At 44.7% G+C, this 18134-nt stretch overlaps 1 protein-coding gene across 2 annotated transcripts in view; it reads right to left on the bottom strand.

Annotated features, from left to right (window-relative positions):
- Positions 1-18134, bottom strand: part of LOC139380137 (t-SNARE domain-containing protein 1-like) — a 123882-nt gene that overhangs the window by 93026 nt on the left and 12722 nt on the right. For both annotated transcript variants that reach the window (XM_071122583.1, XM_071122590.1), the window contains exon 2: positions 1653-1765. In XM_071122583.1, coding sequence (XP_070978684.1) covers positions 1653-1740 — 88 coding nt within the window. In that variant the 5' untranslated portion in view covers positions 1741-1765. The remainder of the gene's footprint in view (positions 1-1652; positions 1766-18134) is intronic.

Genomic DNA, 18134 nt, shown 5'->3' with positions numbered 1-18134 from the left:
GAGAGAGAGAGAGAGAGAGAGAGAGAGAGAGAGAGAGAGAGAGAGAGAGAGAGAGAGAGAGAGAGAGAGAGAGAAAGAGAAAGAGAGAGTGAGATATAGGGGGAAAGAGTGAGATAGAGCGAGAGAGAGAGAGAGATGGGGAAAGAAAGAGAGAGAAATGGGTAAAGAGTGAGAGAGGGAGGGAGGGAGAGAGAGAGAGAAAGGAAGGAAGAGTGAAAGGTAAAGAGAGCGAGATAGTTGAAAGCTAGAGAGAGTGGCAGGGGGAAATATAGAATAGGGGGAAAGAGAGAGAGAGAGAGGGGGGAGATGGGAGAGAGATAAAGAGAGAGAGACAGAGAGGAGGGGGTAGACTGGGGGGAGACTGTCACTGAGTGAATGTGAATATTTATTTCTCCCAGTTTTACAGTATGCAGGAGTTAAGAAACAAAAGAGCTTGTTTGATGTTTGTATGTTTCGGTCAAATTCATCTTACTTCTCTGGGTATCTGAGCCACACCCTAATTAATGTCTTGTACCAGCAACTCTTACTGGAGTGTCAGCTGTTATCACTGTTAAAAAGAAAGAGGCACATACATGCGCACATTCACAGACGAACACACAAACACACACGGAGGGTAGTGAACAATATACATCACACATACCCATTGGAGGCCTGCCTTAATCTGGCCCTATTACAAGGCTAATGTGGGAAAGGTGAAAAGTCATGGAGTAAAGCAGTGATGCTGGCAACCACCGCTTTATAACTGCATGACTGACCCTTGACCCCTAACACTCTCCAAGTTCCTGACACCACACTGCAAATCTGCTTCAGGTCAATAACACTCCTTTGATATAGGATATTTGTTGTGAGCTGTAGAGTGGTTGTTCCCTCCAAGTCAGTGGATATTGCCTCCAAACCATTGCATGGATATTCCCTCAAAAACAGTGGATATTCTCTCAAAAACAGTGGATATTCCCTCAAAAACAGTGGATATTCCCTCCAAACCAGCAGATATTCCCTCCAAACCAGTGGATATTCCCTCCAAACCAGCAGATATTCCCTCCAAACCAGTGGATATTCCCTCCAAACCAGTGGATATTCCCTCCAAACCAGTGGATATTCCCTCCAAACCAGTGCGTATTCCCTCCAACCCACTGCATATTCCCTCCAAACCAGTGCATATTCCCTCCAAACCAGTGCATGGATATTCAAGGGAGCATATAGCAATAGCATTATCACTTCCTGAACACTTTACGTCCTGCCTCCCCCTATTCTTGATTTCTCTGCAGAGACCTCATACAGTATGACCGCTTAATTCACAGTCCATTCCTCCACACACACACACACACACACACACACACACACACACACACACACACACACACACACACACACACACACACACACACACACACACACAGCCGTCTATTCCACAGTAGTGAACCCTATGATTGCCTCTCCTCAGGGGGTCAAGGGGTGGTAGTGTTGTCCATCCATCCATCCATAGTCAGCCTCCAAGCCCTGCGGCAGATTGACGTCACTTTGACAAACTCAGTCTTGTTTTCAATACTGTACTAAAAGTATGAGGGTCATTTAAATAGTTTGTTTCAGTTAGGGTGAAAATGTGGTGCTCAAGTTAGTATGAAATCATGGAAGTGAATGTTTGTCTTTACCTACTGGTTGGTAGCCCTGCCTCTTGGGGCCTCCGAAGGGGTTTCGGCTGCCTCCAAAGGAGCCTCCATCGATGGATCCGTAAGACATCCTGTCCTGGCTGTTTTGGGTCTGTCTGGAACAGAGAGAACACAACAACATCAGTCGGATTGGTGGATATACTATATGGATCTGAGTATTCAATATTCCTGGTTGGTAGATTCCAGGAACCATCAGGGGAAAATATGGACATTGTGATGTGGGAATCTGTGTGTGTATGTGTACATAAATATAAATGTGTGTATGAACTGAATCCCCGATTCCACAGTGACAATATGCATCATGACTCAGCCTCCCCCCGTCTATATGGAGGTGTGCAAAACATCACTGAAAAGGGTAAAGAATGCATAGTGAATGTGTTTTCCATCCAAGACACATGACATCTATGAAGCCCTGTGTCTACCAGCATCACAACCAAAGGTCACATGGTATCATGATTTCATAAGCTAAGACATTCAGCCATTTAGCCCTCTGTGAATAGCAGGCATTGAACTAAGTAGGCTTGTAATTGTGTTCTAATGTCATTGTCCAGCTGCCCTTTTGTGGTTTTGAAGCTAGTCTGGTGTTGTCTGGCACCCGGGTCTGGGTATGTGAACACTGGCATTCATGACCGTCTCATAAGGGTGGCAAAGGAACAGACAGAGAGAGAGAGAGAGAGAGAGAGAGAGAGAGAGAGAGAGAGAGAGAGAGAGAGAGAGAGAGAGAGAGAGAGAAATGAGAGAAGAGGGATAGAGAGAGAGAGAAATGAGAGAAGAGGGATAGAGAGAGGACATGGAGAGAGGGGTAGAAGGAAAGAGGAAGAGGAGATGGAGAGAGAGGAGAAGGAGGGAGGGAGAGGAGAGAGAGCAAGAGGACATGGAGAGAGGGGTAGAAGGAGGGAGGGAGAGGAGAGAGAGAGCGAGAGGACATGGAGAGAGGGGTAGAAGGAGGGAGGGAGAGGAGAGACAGAGCGAGAGGACATGGAGAGAGGGGTAGAAGGAGGGAGGGAGAGGAGAGAGAGAGCGAGAGGACATGGAGAGAGTGGTAGAAGGAAAGAGGGAGAGGAGATGGAGAGAGAGGAGAAGGAGGGAGGGAGAGGAGAGAGAGAGCGAGAGGACATGGAGAAAGGGGTAGAAGGAGGGAGGGAGAGGAGAGAGAGATCGAGAGGACATGGAGAGAGGGGTAGAAGGAAAGAAGGAGAGGAGATGGAGAGAGAGAGGATATGGAGAGAGGGGTAGAAGGAAAGAGGGAGAGGAGATGGAGAGAGAGAGGACATGGAGAGAGGGGTAGAAGGAGGGAGGGAGAGGAGATGGAGAGAGGGGTAGAAGGAGGGAGGGAGAGGAGAGACAGAACGAGAGGACATGGAGAGAGGGGTAGAAGGAGGGAGGAAGAGGAGAGAGAGAGTGAGAGGACATGGAGAGAGGGGTAGAAGGAAAGAAGGAGAGGAGATGGAGAGAGAGAGGATATGGAGAGAGGGGTAGAAGGAAAGAGGGAGAGGAGATGGAGAGAGAGGGGACATGGAGAGAGGGGTAAAAGGAAAGAGGGAGAGGAGATGGAGAGAGGGGCAGAAGGAGGGAGGGAGAGGAGATGGAGCGAGAGGAGAAGGGGGGATTCAGTCCCATCTTCAGTGAGAGACAGAGGATCAGATTTACTGGAACCACGTGGTCATTTAACCTGATTCATTTTCAGAAAGCAGCAAGATGAATTACTGTTGGCAGCCAATAAACGATCTCTCTCTGCTCCTTTTGAATCCCAGACTAGTCACTAGTCACTGTAGTGCCTGGTGCTCCAGCCTTCTGAAGTGTGCATAGGAATTGCGTGTCTCAATACATGCTCTCACTCTGAACAGTACCTAGAAATATACAGATTTTCAGTCCAACTCTCTTAGACACGTTCTCTTTTCTTCTCCCACATTCTATATAGGAATATATACACACAATATACATACACTTGTATGTGTGTATACCACACACAGAAACACAACACACACACACACATGCTCAAACACACACATGTGGACACACACACAGACACAAACACAAGCACACAAACACACACACACACCCACACACACACACTGATCCTATATATGTCTCTCATAGTTCGGCCAGTCACCCTTGTGAAGAGTGAGGTTTGAGCAGAGGAGAGGACTGCATAGTGTAGTAACACAATGAGTGGATCCCACTGTCATTACTCATTGCCTTAGTGTTCCTGGTCCCTGCACCAGCTATACCCATGCACCCCTGGCCTTCACCCAGCCTCTCCCTCTCTGCCTGGCCTGGTGATGTCATCAACACTCGCCCTGGTCTCTGACTCACAATAGAGCTCAAATGTGGGGGAACATTATTAGGATATAACATATTTTTCACTATCAATAATAAATCAGCCATGAGTTCCTTGGTGATGGGAGAGTCTCTCTCTCTTTCTCTCTCTCTTTCTCTCTCCCTCTCTCCCCATCTTTCACCCTCTCTCTCTCTCTCTCTCTCTCTCTCTTTCTCTCTCACTCTCTCCCCATCTTTCACCCTCTCTCTCTCTCTCTCTCTCTCTCTCTCTCTCTCTCTCTCTCCCCATCTTTCACCCTCTCTCTCACTCTCTCTCTCTCCCTCTCTCCCCATCTTTCACCCTCTCTCTCTCTCTCTCTCTCTCCCTCTCTCCCCATCTTTCACCCTCTCTCTCACTCTCTCTCTCTCTCTTTCTCTCTCTCTTTCTCTCTCTCTTTCTCTGTCCCTCTCTCTCTCTCTCTCTCTCTCTCTCTCTCTCTCTCCCCATCTTTCGCCCTCTCTCTCACTCTCTCTCTCTCTTTCTCCCCATCTTTCACCCTCTCTCTCACTCTCTCTCGTTCTATTCTCTCTCTCTCTCTCTCTCTCTCTCTCTATTTCTCTCTCTCTTTCTCTCTCCCTCTCTCCCCATCTTTCACCCTCTCTCTCACTCTCTCTCGTTCTATTCTCTCTCTCTCCATATTCCTTTTATTAATTTGTCGGCATAAGAAGCGTCTAATTGCAGCTCAGGCAGAGTGAGCCAGGGAGCTTCTCAAACAGCCCTCGGAAAACAAATTAATTGTTTTATGAGAGAGATAAGTCTAGGGTCATTTACACATCTTACATAAAGTTGTGAGATTATTAAATAATAATGCATTGAAAACCAGAGGGAAATATGTGTGTGTGTGCATGTGTGTGTGTGTTTGTGTGCACGCATGCTAGTGTGTGTTCAAATCAAATCAAATTGTATTTGTCACATGCGTCTTACAGTGAAATTCTTACTTACAAGCCCTTAACCAACAATGCAGTTTTAAGAAAAATAAGTGTTAAGTTAAAAAAAAAAAAACAACAACTATAAGAGCAGCAATAAAATAACAGTAGCGATGAGGTACTGGTACAGAGTCAATGTGTGGGGGCACCGGTTACGTGAGATAATTGAGGTAATATGTACATGTAGGAAGAGGTAAAGTGACAATGCATAGATAATACACAGAGAGTAGCAGCAGTGTGAAGGAGGGGGGGGGGGCATTGTAAATAGTCTGGGAAGCCATTTGAGAAGATGTTCAGGAGTCTCATGGCTTGGGGGTAGAAGCTGGTAATAAGCCTTTTGGACCGAGACTTGGCGCTCCGGTACCGCTTGCCGTTCCATGCCAGGTCAGTGTGAGAGCGAGTTGGAGGTGTGCTACAGTACATCCCTGTGAGACATTGTAGGACCCATGGTGCCAGTAAATGCAGCCCTGGTAGGAGGGCAGACAGCCAGACTGGCTTGTCTCAACCCTGACAGAGAGCATCATTCACCCCTTCCTGTGATTCTGAATCAGTCCCTGACTCCTCTCACAGCTGCCATTATGAGCAGAACTAGGCTCAGCACAGCGAGAGGGAGTCAGGCAACTGAGCAGAAATTACCCAACACGCTGGACACAAATGCTCTGTGTGTGTGTGTGTGTGTGTGTGTGTGTGTGTGTGTGTGTGTGTGTGTGTGTCAGCCTTTGAGTATTGCACTGAAATTATTTTCTTATGAATGCTTGTGCATTTGTCATGTAAGAACATGTGATATATATAGTTGAAGTCGGAAGATAACATACACTTAGGTTGGAGTCATTAGAACTCGTTTTTCAACCACTCTACAAACTTCTTGTTAACAAACTAGAGTTTTGGCAAGTCAGTTAGGACATCTACTTTGTGCATTACATGTCCATAAGCCACGTTGCCACAACTTTGGAAGAATGCTTGGGTTATTGTCCATTTGGAAGACCCATTTGCGACCAGCTTTAACTTCCTAACTGATGTCTTGAGATGTTCAATGTATCCATATAATTTCCATTCCTGATGACGCCATCTATTTGGTGAAGTGCACCAGTCCCTCCTGCAGCAAAGCACTCCCACAACATGATGCTGCCACCCCATGCATCACGGTTGGGATGGTGTTCTTCGGCTTGCAAGCCTACCCATTTTTCCTCCAAACATAACGATTCTCATTACGGCCAAACAGTTCTATTTTTGTTTCATCAGAACAGAGGACATTTCTCCAAAAAGTACGATCTTTGCAAACCGTAGTCTGGCTTTTTTATGGCGGTTTTGGAGCACTGGCTTCTTCCTTGCTGAGACGCCTTTCAGGTTTTACTGTGGATATAGATACTTTTGTACCTGTTTCCTCCAGCAACTTCACAAGGTCCTTTGCTGTTGTTCTGGGATTGATTTGCACTTTTAGCACCAAAGTATGTTCATCTCTAGGAGACAGAACACGTCTCCTTCCTGAGCGGTATGATGGCTGCGTGGTCCAATGGTGTTTATACTTGTGTACTATTGTATGTATAGATGAACGTGGTACCTTCAGGCATTTGGAAATTGCTCCCAAGGATGAACCAGACTTGTGGAGGCCTATCATTTTTTTCGTGAGATCTTGGCTGATTTCTTTAGATTTTCCCATGATGTCAAGCAAAGAGGCACTGAGTTTGAAGGTAGGCCTTGAAATACGTCCACAGGTACACCTCCAATTGACTCAAATGATGTCAATTAGACTATCAGAAGCTTCTAAAGCCATGACATAATTTTCTGTAATTTTCCAAGCTGTTTAAAGGCACAGTCAACTTAGTGTATGTAATCTTCAGACCCACTGGAATTGTGATACAGTGAATTATAAGTGAAAGAATCTGTCTGTAAACAATTGTTGGAAAAATTACTTGTGTCATTCACAAAGTAGTTGTCCTAACCGACTTGCAAAAACTATAGTTTGTTAACAAGAAATCTGTGGAGTGGTTGAAAAACGAGTTTTAATGACTCCAACCTAAGTGTATGTAAATTTCCGACTTCAGCTGTATACACATATATATATATATATACATATAATAATACTTATTTTCCACCATAGTTTGCAAATAAATTCATTAAAAATCCTACAATGTGATTTTCTGGATTTTTTTTCTCATTTTGTCTGTCATAGTTGAAGTGTACTGTAATTACAGGCCTCTCTCATCTTTTTAAGTGGGAGAACTTGCACAATTGGTGGCTGACTAAATACTTTTTTGCCCCACTGTATATGTACATACGTACATACATACATACATACATACATACATACTGTCACAAGTCCGACCGAGGGTGTTTCCCTTTCCCGGGCGGGTGGCGCTCGGCGGTCGTCGTCACCGGCCTATTAGCTGCCACTGATTGTTTTTCCTCCCCCTCCTTGTATGTTGAGTGGTAGCACCTGTGGATGTTTAATTAGTTTGTCTTTATTAGACAGCCGGCCCGCCTGGTTGTTGTGCGGGATTATTTTCTATGTAACCTTCGGCTCTGTGGTATAGGCACGTGTTAGTGCCCGGTCGGGATTGTTTCCCATTGTACATTTTGATTCCCTGTGTTTTGGGAACGTAACGTTTTTGTGAGCACCCTGTGGTGCGTTGGTGCGATTAAAAGACGCGCAGCATTGAACTCTCTGTCTCCTGCATTTGACTCCACACCCACGACACCCGGAGCATTACACATACATACATACATACATACACATATATATATATATATATATATATGTGTGGAACTTGTTCAGTTTATGTCTCAGTTGTTGAATCTTGTTATGTTCATACAAATATTTACACATGTAAAGTTTGCTGAAAATAAACAGAGTTGATAGTGAAAGGACGTTTCTTTGTATGCTAAGTTTATATATATATTTCACACACACACTCAAACCGACAAGAGACAAACAAGAAGATAAATAGTTCAACAACGATCTGTCATTGAGCTTGACATAATAGGATCAGCACTGCAGACTGTCCACTGTCCCCAATGACTCTGGTCACTGAATATTAGCTGTCTTTATACTAACTACTATTATCTGTCCTTGTCCCAGCAGGCGATTTTGCCCTTCATCAGCCCCAGTCCCAGCCAGCTCAGACAAAGAGATGTCTGGACTGTAAACTAGTGATGTCATCTCAGACATTCTGATTCACATTGTGATGGATGGGTCTTCTCTACTTTACTTCCGCTGATTCGGGCTTATTAAGTCATAAAGGGTCTGGAAATATGATTCTGATACAATTGGATAGGTGTTCTAACCCAGAAATGTCTTCTGGAATGTTGCTCAGTTCCATAATGTGTCATAATGACTCTTGTCCTGGCCTGAATCTCTGGGTCTGAGGATGGCTTCAGGTCAAGATGGACACAGCTCTAGACTGAGGATATGGTGTAGTCAGTGAACATGGTCAATATTCACTCCACACAGGCATCATCATCATCATCATCATCATCATCAGAAAAAATCATTAAAGGTCTGGCACATGCTTGACCCTCAAAAGAAGGAAAATTACAATAATCAATAAGTACATTTTACTGAACACTATTTGAAATCGACATGGCTAAAAGGTCAGCTACCATTTGGCGGCCTGCAGCTTTGCCGTTAGCGCTAACCTAATTAAAGCTATTGCTAATCTGATAATATTACCTTACAATTCGCTGGCCATCATTCAACAAGGTCACACTCACACTGAGCTGCTAAACTAGCACTCATACGTGTCTTCAGAAACAGATTACTACATTAATTTATGTGTGTGTGTGTGTGTGTGTGTGTGTGTGTGTGTGTGTGTGTGTGTGTGTGTGTGTTTGTGTGTGTGTGTGTGTGTGTGTGTGTGTGTAAGCTAAGATCAAATGTTGCCTTGATGACCCAATAATAACAACTATCTGTAAACAACATACAAACAGCACAAAGCAGATGGTCTCCAAGGTCCTTGTGTCTATGTTGTTGTGTTCTCAGACATCAATGAGGACAGTCAGGTCCTTCGGTCTATGGTGATGTGTTCTCAGACATCAATGAGGACAGTCAGGTCCTTGTGTCTATGGTGATGTGCTCTCAGACATCAATGAGGACAGTCAGGTCCTTGTGTCTATGGTGATGTGTTCTCAGACATCAATGAGGACAGTCAGGTCCTTGTGTCTATGTTGTTGTATTCTCAGACATCTATGAGGACAGTCAGGTCCTTCGGTCTATGTTGTTGTGTTCTCAGACATCAATGAGGACAGTCAGGTCCTTTGGTCTTTGTTGTGTTCTCAGACATCAATGAGGACAGTCAGGTCCTTGTGTCTATGGTGTTGTGTTTTCAGACATCAATGAGGACAGTCAGGTCCTTGTGTCTATGGTGTTGTGTTTTCAGACATCAATGAGGACAGTCAGGTCCTTCGGTCTATGTTGTTGTGTTCTCAGACATCAATGAGGACAGTCAGGTCCTTGTGTCTATGGTGATGTGTTCTCAGACATCAATGAGGACAGTCAGGTCCTTCGGTCTATGGTGTTGTGTTTTCAGACATCAATGACGACAGTCAGGTCCTTCTGTCTATGTTGTTGTGTTCTCAGACATCAATGAGGACAGTCAGGTCCTTTGGTCTATGTTGTTGTGTTCTCAGACATCAATGAGGACAGTCAGGTCCTTCGGTCTATGGTGATGTGTTCTCAGACATCAATGAGGACAGTCAGGTCCTTCGGTCTATGGTGTTGTGTTTTCAGACATCAATGAGGACAGTCAGGTCCTTGTGTCTATGGTGATGTGTTCTCAGACATCAATGAGGACAGTCAGGTCCTTCGGTCTATGGTGTTGTGTTTTCAGACATCAATGAGGACAGTCAGGTCCTTGTGTCTATGGTGATGTGTTCTCAGACATCAATGAGGACAGTCAGGTCCTTCGGTCTATGTTGTTGTGTTCTCAGACATCAATGAGGACAGTCAGGTCCTTTGGTCTATGTTGGTGTATTATCAGACATCAATGAGGACAGTCAGGTCCTTCGGTCTATGTTGTTGTGTTCTCAGACATCAATGAGGACAGTCAGGTCCTTCGGTCTATGGTGATGTGTTCTCAGACATCAATGAGGACAGTCAGGTCCTTGTGTCTATGGTGATGTGTTCTCATACATCAATGAGGACAGTCAGGTCCTTGTGTCTATGGTGATGTGTTCTCAGACATCAATGAGGACAGTCAGGTCCTTTGGTCTATGTTGTTGTGTTCTCAGACATCAATGAGGACAGTCAGGTCCTTTGGTCTATGTTGTTGTGTTCTCAGACATCAATGAGGACAGTCAGGTCCTTTGGTCTATGTTGTTGTGTTCTCAGACATCAATGAGGACAGTGAGGTCCTTCGGTCTATGCTGTTGTGTTCTCAGACATCAATGAGGACAGTCAGGTCCTTCGGTCTATGGTGTTGTGTTTTCAGACATCAATGAGGACAGTCAGGTCCTTGTGTCTATGGTGTTGTGTTTTCAGACATCAATGAGGACAATCAGGTCCTTCGGTCTATGGTGTTGTGTTTTCAGACATCAATGAGGACAGTCAGGTCCTTCGGTCTATGGTGTTGTGTTTTCAGACATCAATGAGGACAGTCAGGTCCTTGTGTCTATGGTGTTGTGTTTTCAGACATCAATGAGGACAGTCAGGGCTGAGAAATTAAAGTGTTGCGCTTCTATACCCGCATCTTCCTTATCCTCACCTTCAGCTGAAGCAGCCAAACAGTAGGATTGCTCATGTGTCTTGCTAAAGCCCTCACTTTCATCTCTCTCTTTCTCTTTCTGTCCACTCCATAAAAAAAGACCTAAGGCCAATAAACTGAGTCTCTAACAACAAAAGAAAGAGGAAAAAAGAAAAGCATCTATGGACAGTGAAATTGCCCTGTCACATAAAAAATACTCATTATTGAGATAAATCACCCCATTCTATTCCCCAAATAATCTCCCTCCCCCCCACCGATCACCAGCAGCTGTTATCACAGCAACACACACACACACACACACACACGTTATTTAACAGTCTTATAAACAGTCTCTTGAATGATGACGAGACAATCAAAAATATGATCCCATTATGTGACTCCTTATTAAAACACAAAGCTTAGATATATGGGGGCCATACAGTGCTTAATTTGAGCTGGATCCTACCGAAACAGGATCCGACACCTATCGGGTTTGGACTATTTCATTTTTGATAGCTTTTATTATCAAATAAAAGCTATCAAAAAGTTAATTTGAGTTGCCTCTTTGTTAATTCTACATTTGTCAGTGTCAAAGTAGCCTGTCATTTTTATAATGTGTGCAGTGTTATAGTGCTTTCAAGACAACTGGAAACTCAGGGAAAAAACAAGGTCTAATCATTACGTCAGTGATTTTCAGGTTATAAAGGCGCCTGAGTCTCAGCCTTGGAATTCCGAGTTGGAAGACCATTCAAAATGAACTTGCCCAGTCGGGACTAGTTTTTTCCCAAGTTCCCAGTTGTCTTGAATGCACTGAAGTTGTAAGTAGGACATTTCCAGTTCCAAATTCCAAGTTCCCAGTTGTTTTGAAAGCAGCATTCAAAAAGATTTGTCACGCTCTTCTTCCTCCTCTGACGAGGAGGAGTAGTAAGGATCGGAGGACCAAAGCGCAGCGTGATGTGAATACATTATTTTAATGTAAGACAAAATAATACGACATACACTAAACAAACTAAATAAAACCACGAACGTGACCGCTATCAACACAGAGTGCAAACATGCAACATCCATAGACAGATAATCACCCACGAAATACTCAAGGAATATGGCTGCCTAAATATGGTTCCCAATCAGAGACAACAATAACCAGCTGCCTCTAATTGAGTACCAATCTAGGCAACCATAGACATACAAAACCCCTAGAATGGTCACAACCCCATAAACATACAAAAAGCCCTAGACAGGACAAAACATATAAGGTCAGGGCATAACAGTACCCCCCCCCCCCCCCCCCCAAAGGTGCGGACTCCCGGCCGCACACCTAAGCCTAAATGGGAGGGTCTGGGTGGGCATATCTCTGCGGTGGCGGTTCTGGTGAGGGACGCCGCTCCACTTCTAACTCGGCCCACTTAAGTAATGTATCTGGAGCGGGAAACCTCACCACTGACCCCGGACTAGAGGACGCCACTGGACTGATGGTCGAGTCTAGAGTGAGTGGCGCCTTTGGACTGACGGGGGTCACTGGCAGATCCGGACTGGAGGGAGACTCTGGCAGATCCGGACTGGAGGGAGACTCTGGCAGATCCGGACTGGAGGGAGACTCTGGCAGATCCGGACTGGAGGGAGACTCTGGCAGATCCGGACTGGAGGGAGACTCTGGCAGATCCGGACTGGAGGGAGACTCTGGCAGATCCGGACTGGAGGGAGACTCTGGCAGATCCGGACTGGAGGGAGACTCTGGCAGATCCGGACTGGCGGGCGGTTCTGGCAGCTCCTGACTGGGATCACCTGTAGGGAGGAGACGGAAAGACAGCCTGGTGTGGGGGGCTGCCACTGGAGGGCTGGTGCGTGGAGGTGGCACCGGATAGACCGGACCGTGAAAGCGCACTGGCGGTCTCGACCACCGAGCCCGCCCAACCCTACCTGGCTGAATGCTCCCCGTAACCAGGCCAGTGCGGCGATGTGGAATAGCCCGCACTGGGCTGTGTTGGCGAACTGGGGACACCATGCGGAGGGCTGGTGCCATGTACCCCGGCCCGAGAAGACACACTGGAGACCAGATGCGCTGAGCCGGCTTCATGGCACCTGGCTCGATGCCCACTCTAGCCCGGCCGATACGAGGCGCTGCTATGTACCGCACCGGGCTATGCATGCGCACCGGGGACACCGTGCGCCTCACGGCATAACACTGTGCCTGCCGGGTCCCTCTCTCTCCACAGTAAGCACGGGGAGTTGGCGCAGGTCTCCTACCTGACTTCGCCACACTCCCCATGTGCCACCCCCAATACATTTTTGGGGCTGTCTCTCAGGCTTCCAACCGCGCTGCCGTGCTGCCTCCTCATACCACCGCCTCTCGGATTTCGCTGCCTCCAGCTCAGCCTTGGGGCGGCGATATTCTCCAGCCTGTGCCCAGGGTCCCTTGCCGTCCAGAATCTCCCCCCATGTCCAGGAGTCCTGAGATCGCTGCTGCTGCCCGTTACCACGCTGCTTGGTCCTTGAGTGGTGGGTGGTTCTGTAACGGAATTCCTCTTCTTCAGAGGAGAGGTAGCAAGGATCAGACCAATGTGCAGCGTGGTAAGTGTCCATAATGATATATTTCATCAAATCAACAGAACACTGAACAAAATAACAAAAGTACAAACAAACAACCGAAACAGTCCCGTATGGTGAAAACACTAACACAGGATACAACCACCCACAAAACACAATAGAAAACAGGCTAATTAAATATGGCTCCCAATCAGAGACAACGACTGATACCTGCCTCTGATTGAGAACCATACTGGGCCAAACACATAGAAATATAACAACAGAACAAAACATAGAAAAACAACATAGAATGCCCACCCCAACTCACGCCCTGACCAACTAAAATAAAGACATAAAAAGGAACTAAGGTTAGAACGTGACAAGATTATGCCAAAGTCTTCAGTTATTCCTTCCAGACCCACGTCAAACATCTCCAATCCAAAGTTAAATCTAGAATTGGCTTCCTATTTCGCAACAAAGCATCCTTCACTCATGCTGCCAAACATACCCTTGTAAAACTGACCATCCTACCAATCCTCGACTTCGGCGATGTCACAAAATAGCCTCCAATACCCTACTCAACAAATTGGATGCAGTGTATCACAGTGCAATCCGTTTTGTTACCAAAGCCCCATATACTACCCACCATTGCGACCTGTACGCTCTTGTTGGCTGGCCCTCGCTTCATACTCGTCGCCAAACCCACTGGCTCCATGTCATCTACAAGACCCTGCTAGGTAAAGTCCCCCCTTAGCTCAGCTCGCTGGTCACCATTGCATCACCGACCTGTAGCACGCGCTCCAGCAGGTATATCTCTCTGGTCACCCCCAAAACCAATTCTTTCTTTGGCCGCCTCTCCTTCCAGTTCTCTGCTGCCAATGACTGGAATGAACTACAAAAATCTCTGAAACTGGAAACACTTATCTCCCTCACTAGCTTTAAGCACCAACTGTCAGAGCAGCTCACAGATTACTGCACCTGTACATAGCCCACCTATAATTTAGCCCAAACAATTACCTCTTTCCCTACTGTATTTATTTTATTTATTTATTTCGCTCCTTTGCACCCCATTATTTTTATTTCTACTTTGCTCATTCTTCCACTGCAAATCTACCATTCCAGTGTTTTACTTGCTATATTGTATTTACTTTGCCACCATGGCCTTTTTTGCCTTTACCTCCCTTATCTCACCTCATTTGCTCACATCGTATATAGACTTGTTTCTACTGTATTATTGACTGTATGTTTGTTTTACTCCATGTGTAACTCTGTGTCGTTGTATGTGTCGAACTGCTTTGCTTTATCGTGGCCAGTTCGCAATTGTAAATGAGAACTTGTTCTCAACTTGCCTACCTGGTTAAATAAAGGTGAAATAAAAAAAATAAAAAAAATGAAATGTAGATTTGTATGAAATGTGTTTATAAAAGGCAAACATTTTCCTAGACCCAAGACCACTAAAAATGTTCCCCATGTGTGCAACTTCTCTAACACTTCTGCTCTACTGCTCCATGCCACTATGCAAATGAAATGATATGCAAACAATGTTTTATTATTATCAAGGTGAATGTTTTCTCATGTGTTTTCCGGTACCTCAGAGCTTCCCCGCGTCCTCATCAGTTTCACACACATCCATGTACTATTATGTGATAAATATAAATGAGGTCCTTAAAACATGTAAGTTTATCATACATTGTAAAAAAGAAACCTGAAGAGCCTTATAGATTTGTCAAAAAGCAGCTACAGTTGAAGTCGGAAGTTTACATACACTTAGGATAGAGTCATTAAAACTCGTTTTTCAACCACTCCACAAATTTCATGTTAACAAACTATAGTTTTGGTCGGTTAGGACATCTACTTTGTGCATGACACAAGCCATATTTCTAACAATTGTTTACAGACAGTTTATTTAACTTATAATTCATTGTATCACAATTCCAGTGGGTCGGAAAATTTCATAAACTAAGTTGACTGTGCCTTTAAACAGCTTGGAAAATTACAGAAAATTATGTCATGGCTTTAGAAGCATCATTTGAGTCAATGAGTCAAACTCAGTGCCTCTTTGCTTGACATCATGGGAAAATCAAAAGAAATCAGCCAAGTCTGGTTCATCCTTGGGAGCAATTTTCAAATGCCTGAAGGTACCACGTTCATCTGTACAAACAATAGTACGCCAGTATAAACAACATGGGGCCACGCAGCCGTCATACTGCTCAGGAATGAGACGCGTTCTGTCTCCTAGAGATGAACAAACTTTGATGCGAAAACTACAAATCTACAAATCCCAGACCAACAGCAAAGGACCTTGTGAAGATGCTGGAGGAAACAGGTACAAAAGTATCTACATCCACAGTAAAACGAGTCCTATATTGACATAACCTGAAAGGCCGCTCAGCAAGGAAGAAGCCACTGCTCCAAAACCACCATAAAAAAGCCAGACTACGGTTTGCAACTGCACATGGGGACAAAGATCATACTTTTTGGAGAAATATCCTCTGGTCTGATGAAACAAAAATAGAACTGTTGGGCCAGAATATCCATCGTTATGTTTGGAGGAAAAAGGGGTAGGCTTGCAAGCCAAAGAACATCATCCCAACCGTGAAGCACAGGGGTGGTTGCATCATGTTGTGGGGGTGCTTTGCTGCAGGAGGGACTGGTGCACTTCACAAAATAGATGGCTTCATCAGGAAGGGAAATTCTGTGGATATATTGAAGCAACATCTCAAGACATCAGTCAGGAAGTTAAAGCTTGGTCGCAAATGGGTCTTCCAAATGAACAATGACCCCAAGCATACTTCCAAAGTTGTGGCAAAAGGGCTTAAGGACAACAAAGTCAAGGTAGTGGCCATCACAAAGCCAATACCTCAAAATGTTGTGGGCAGAACTGAAAACGTGTGTGCCAGCAAGGAGGACAACAAACTCAGTTACATCAGCTCTGTCAGGAGGAATGGGCCAAAATTCACCCAACTTACTGTGGGAAGCTTGTGGAAGGCTACCCAAAACATTTGACCCAAGTTATACAATTTAAAGGCAATGCTACCAAATACTAATTGAGTGTATGGTAACTTCTGACCCACTGGGAATGTGATAAAATAAATAAAAGCTTAATTTAAATTAATCATTATCTCTACTATTATCCTGACATTTCACATGAAAATAAAGTGGTGATCATAACTGACCTAAGACAGGGAATTTTTATTTGGATTAAATGTCAGGAATTGTGAAAAACTGAGTTTAAAGGTATTTGGCTAAGGTGTTTGTAAACTTCTGACTTCAACTGTATGTAGGCTATCGTTGTCCTCATCGCTTCTCATGGCACACACTGCTAAAGCGGTTGACTCGCAATTGATAGTGCACTTTAACCGTGCACCCCTTGTAAAATATTAGCTCAAAAGTATTGTACAGTTCCTATACCTAAATATAAACCCTACCGGCACCCAACATAAGTACGGGTACCTATTTAAGTCCAAGTTGAGCACTGCACACTACATGTAAATTCTCATTTCAAAAGGCGGTGGGGGGGGGGTGAGATTCGAACCCTCGCCACAGTCTGCGACAATTACATGGAATAGGCAATTTACACAGAGAGCAATTTGACCAGTCAGTGAAATACACATGATAGTTCCTTTGATGATCAGAACATGCTGTTGGGCATGCTGCCCATCCATGAACAAATGTTGGAAAGCGTCCAACTACTTCAACGATTTTAATTGGCTGATTGACTTGTGCCAGGATATAATCGGTGCCTCCTGTTGAAGTTAGCCAAAGGCTAACTTGTACCATGTTATCTGATGGGACGAGCTACAATTTAGCGTTTGGTCACATGTAAGTACATTTTAATTGGCTGATATGCATTTTGTGTGTGAGAACCCATTTAACTTTAAATGCTTGCTTATGTTCGGAAATATGTTTGCAAGTCTGACATGCAGTCTAGCAAAATGAAACACACACACACACCCCGTCCTAAAACAAGCTGGTTAATGATAACAAAGTAGCAACAAACAAACAGTGAACCTGACACTATCTCCCTCCCTCCCTCTCAGGTGTTCACCCCCGCGGTCGAACCCCTATCATCACCCCATTCTGATCTCCAGATCGGTGGATGAGGGGATGAAATAAAGGACTAAAGGAGGGGGAGCTGTCTTTGTGTGGAGCTGGAGCCCACAAAGGTAGTGTTATCTCTGTTTGTTCTCTGTCACAGTGCTGGCCCTGGGGAACCGAACACAAGCAGACAAGCTGGCCAAGACACACACACAGCACAGAGACCGAGGAGTGATCTAGGCTTCACACGCATCACACTCACAGGCAGGTTGATCTCTGTCTGTGTCTACCAGCATGTGTATATCAAATACCAAACATAGAGCTTCACCAATGGGCTCAGCCGTGTCTCTCAAGAGGAGAGGGTTAGGAGGAAGGGTTAAATCCATCAAAGTGCACTAAAGCCCCGTTCACACAGCCTGGAGGAGGATCAACACTCCCTGGATGTAACGCAGTGCCTCCATTCCTACTGTTTTTTTTTTTAAAGGGTGGATCAGCTAAATATTGCGGTAAGAATATTGGTTCCATCAATGTAATTGTCTGCATGATTTCCAATCCCCCATATATTTTTTGGGTAAATATATATACCCATATACATACATGCATGTATACATATACAAATATACAGTGGGGGAAACAAGTATTTAATCAGCCACCAATTGTGCAAGTTCTCCCACTTAAAAATATGAGAGAGGCCTGTAATTTACATCATAGGTACACTTCAACTATGACAGACAAAATGAGAAAAAAAAAATCCAGAAAATCACATTGTAGGATTTTTAATGAATTTATTTGCAAACTATGGTGGAAAATAAGTATTTGGTCACCTACAAACAAGCAAGATTTCTGGCTCTCACAGACCTGTAACTTCTTCTTTAAGAGGCTCTTCTGTCCTCCACTCATTACCTGTATTAATGGCACCTGTTTGAACTTGTTATCAGTATAAAAGACACCTGTCCACAACCTCAAACAGTCACAC

The sequence above is a fragment of the Oncorhynchus clarkii genome, chromosome 2, assembly GCF_045791955.1.
Source record: "Oncorhynchus clarkii lewisi isolate Uvic-CL-2024 chromosome 2, UVic_Ocla_1.0, whole genome shotgun sequence".
In the NCBI taxonomy this organism is placed as follows: domain Eukaryota; kingdom Metazoa; phylum Chordata; class Actinopteri; order Salmoniformes; family Salmonidae; genus Oncorhynchus; species Oncorhynchus clarkii.
This window is presented reverse-complemented; position numbering and strand designations above follow the sequence as displayed.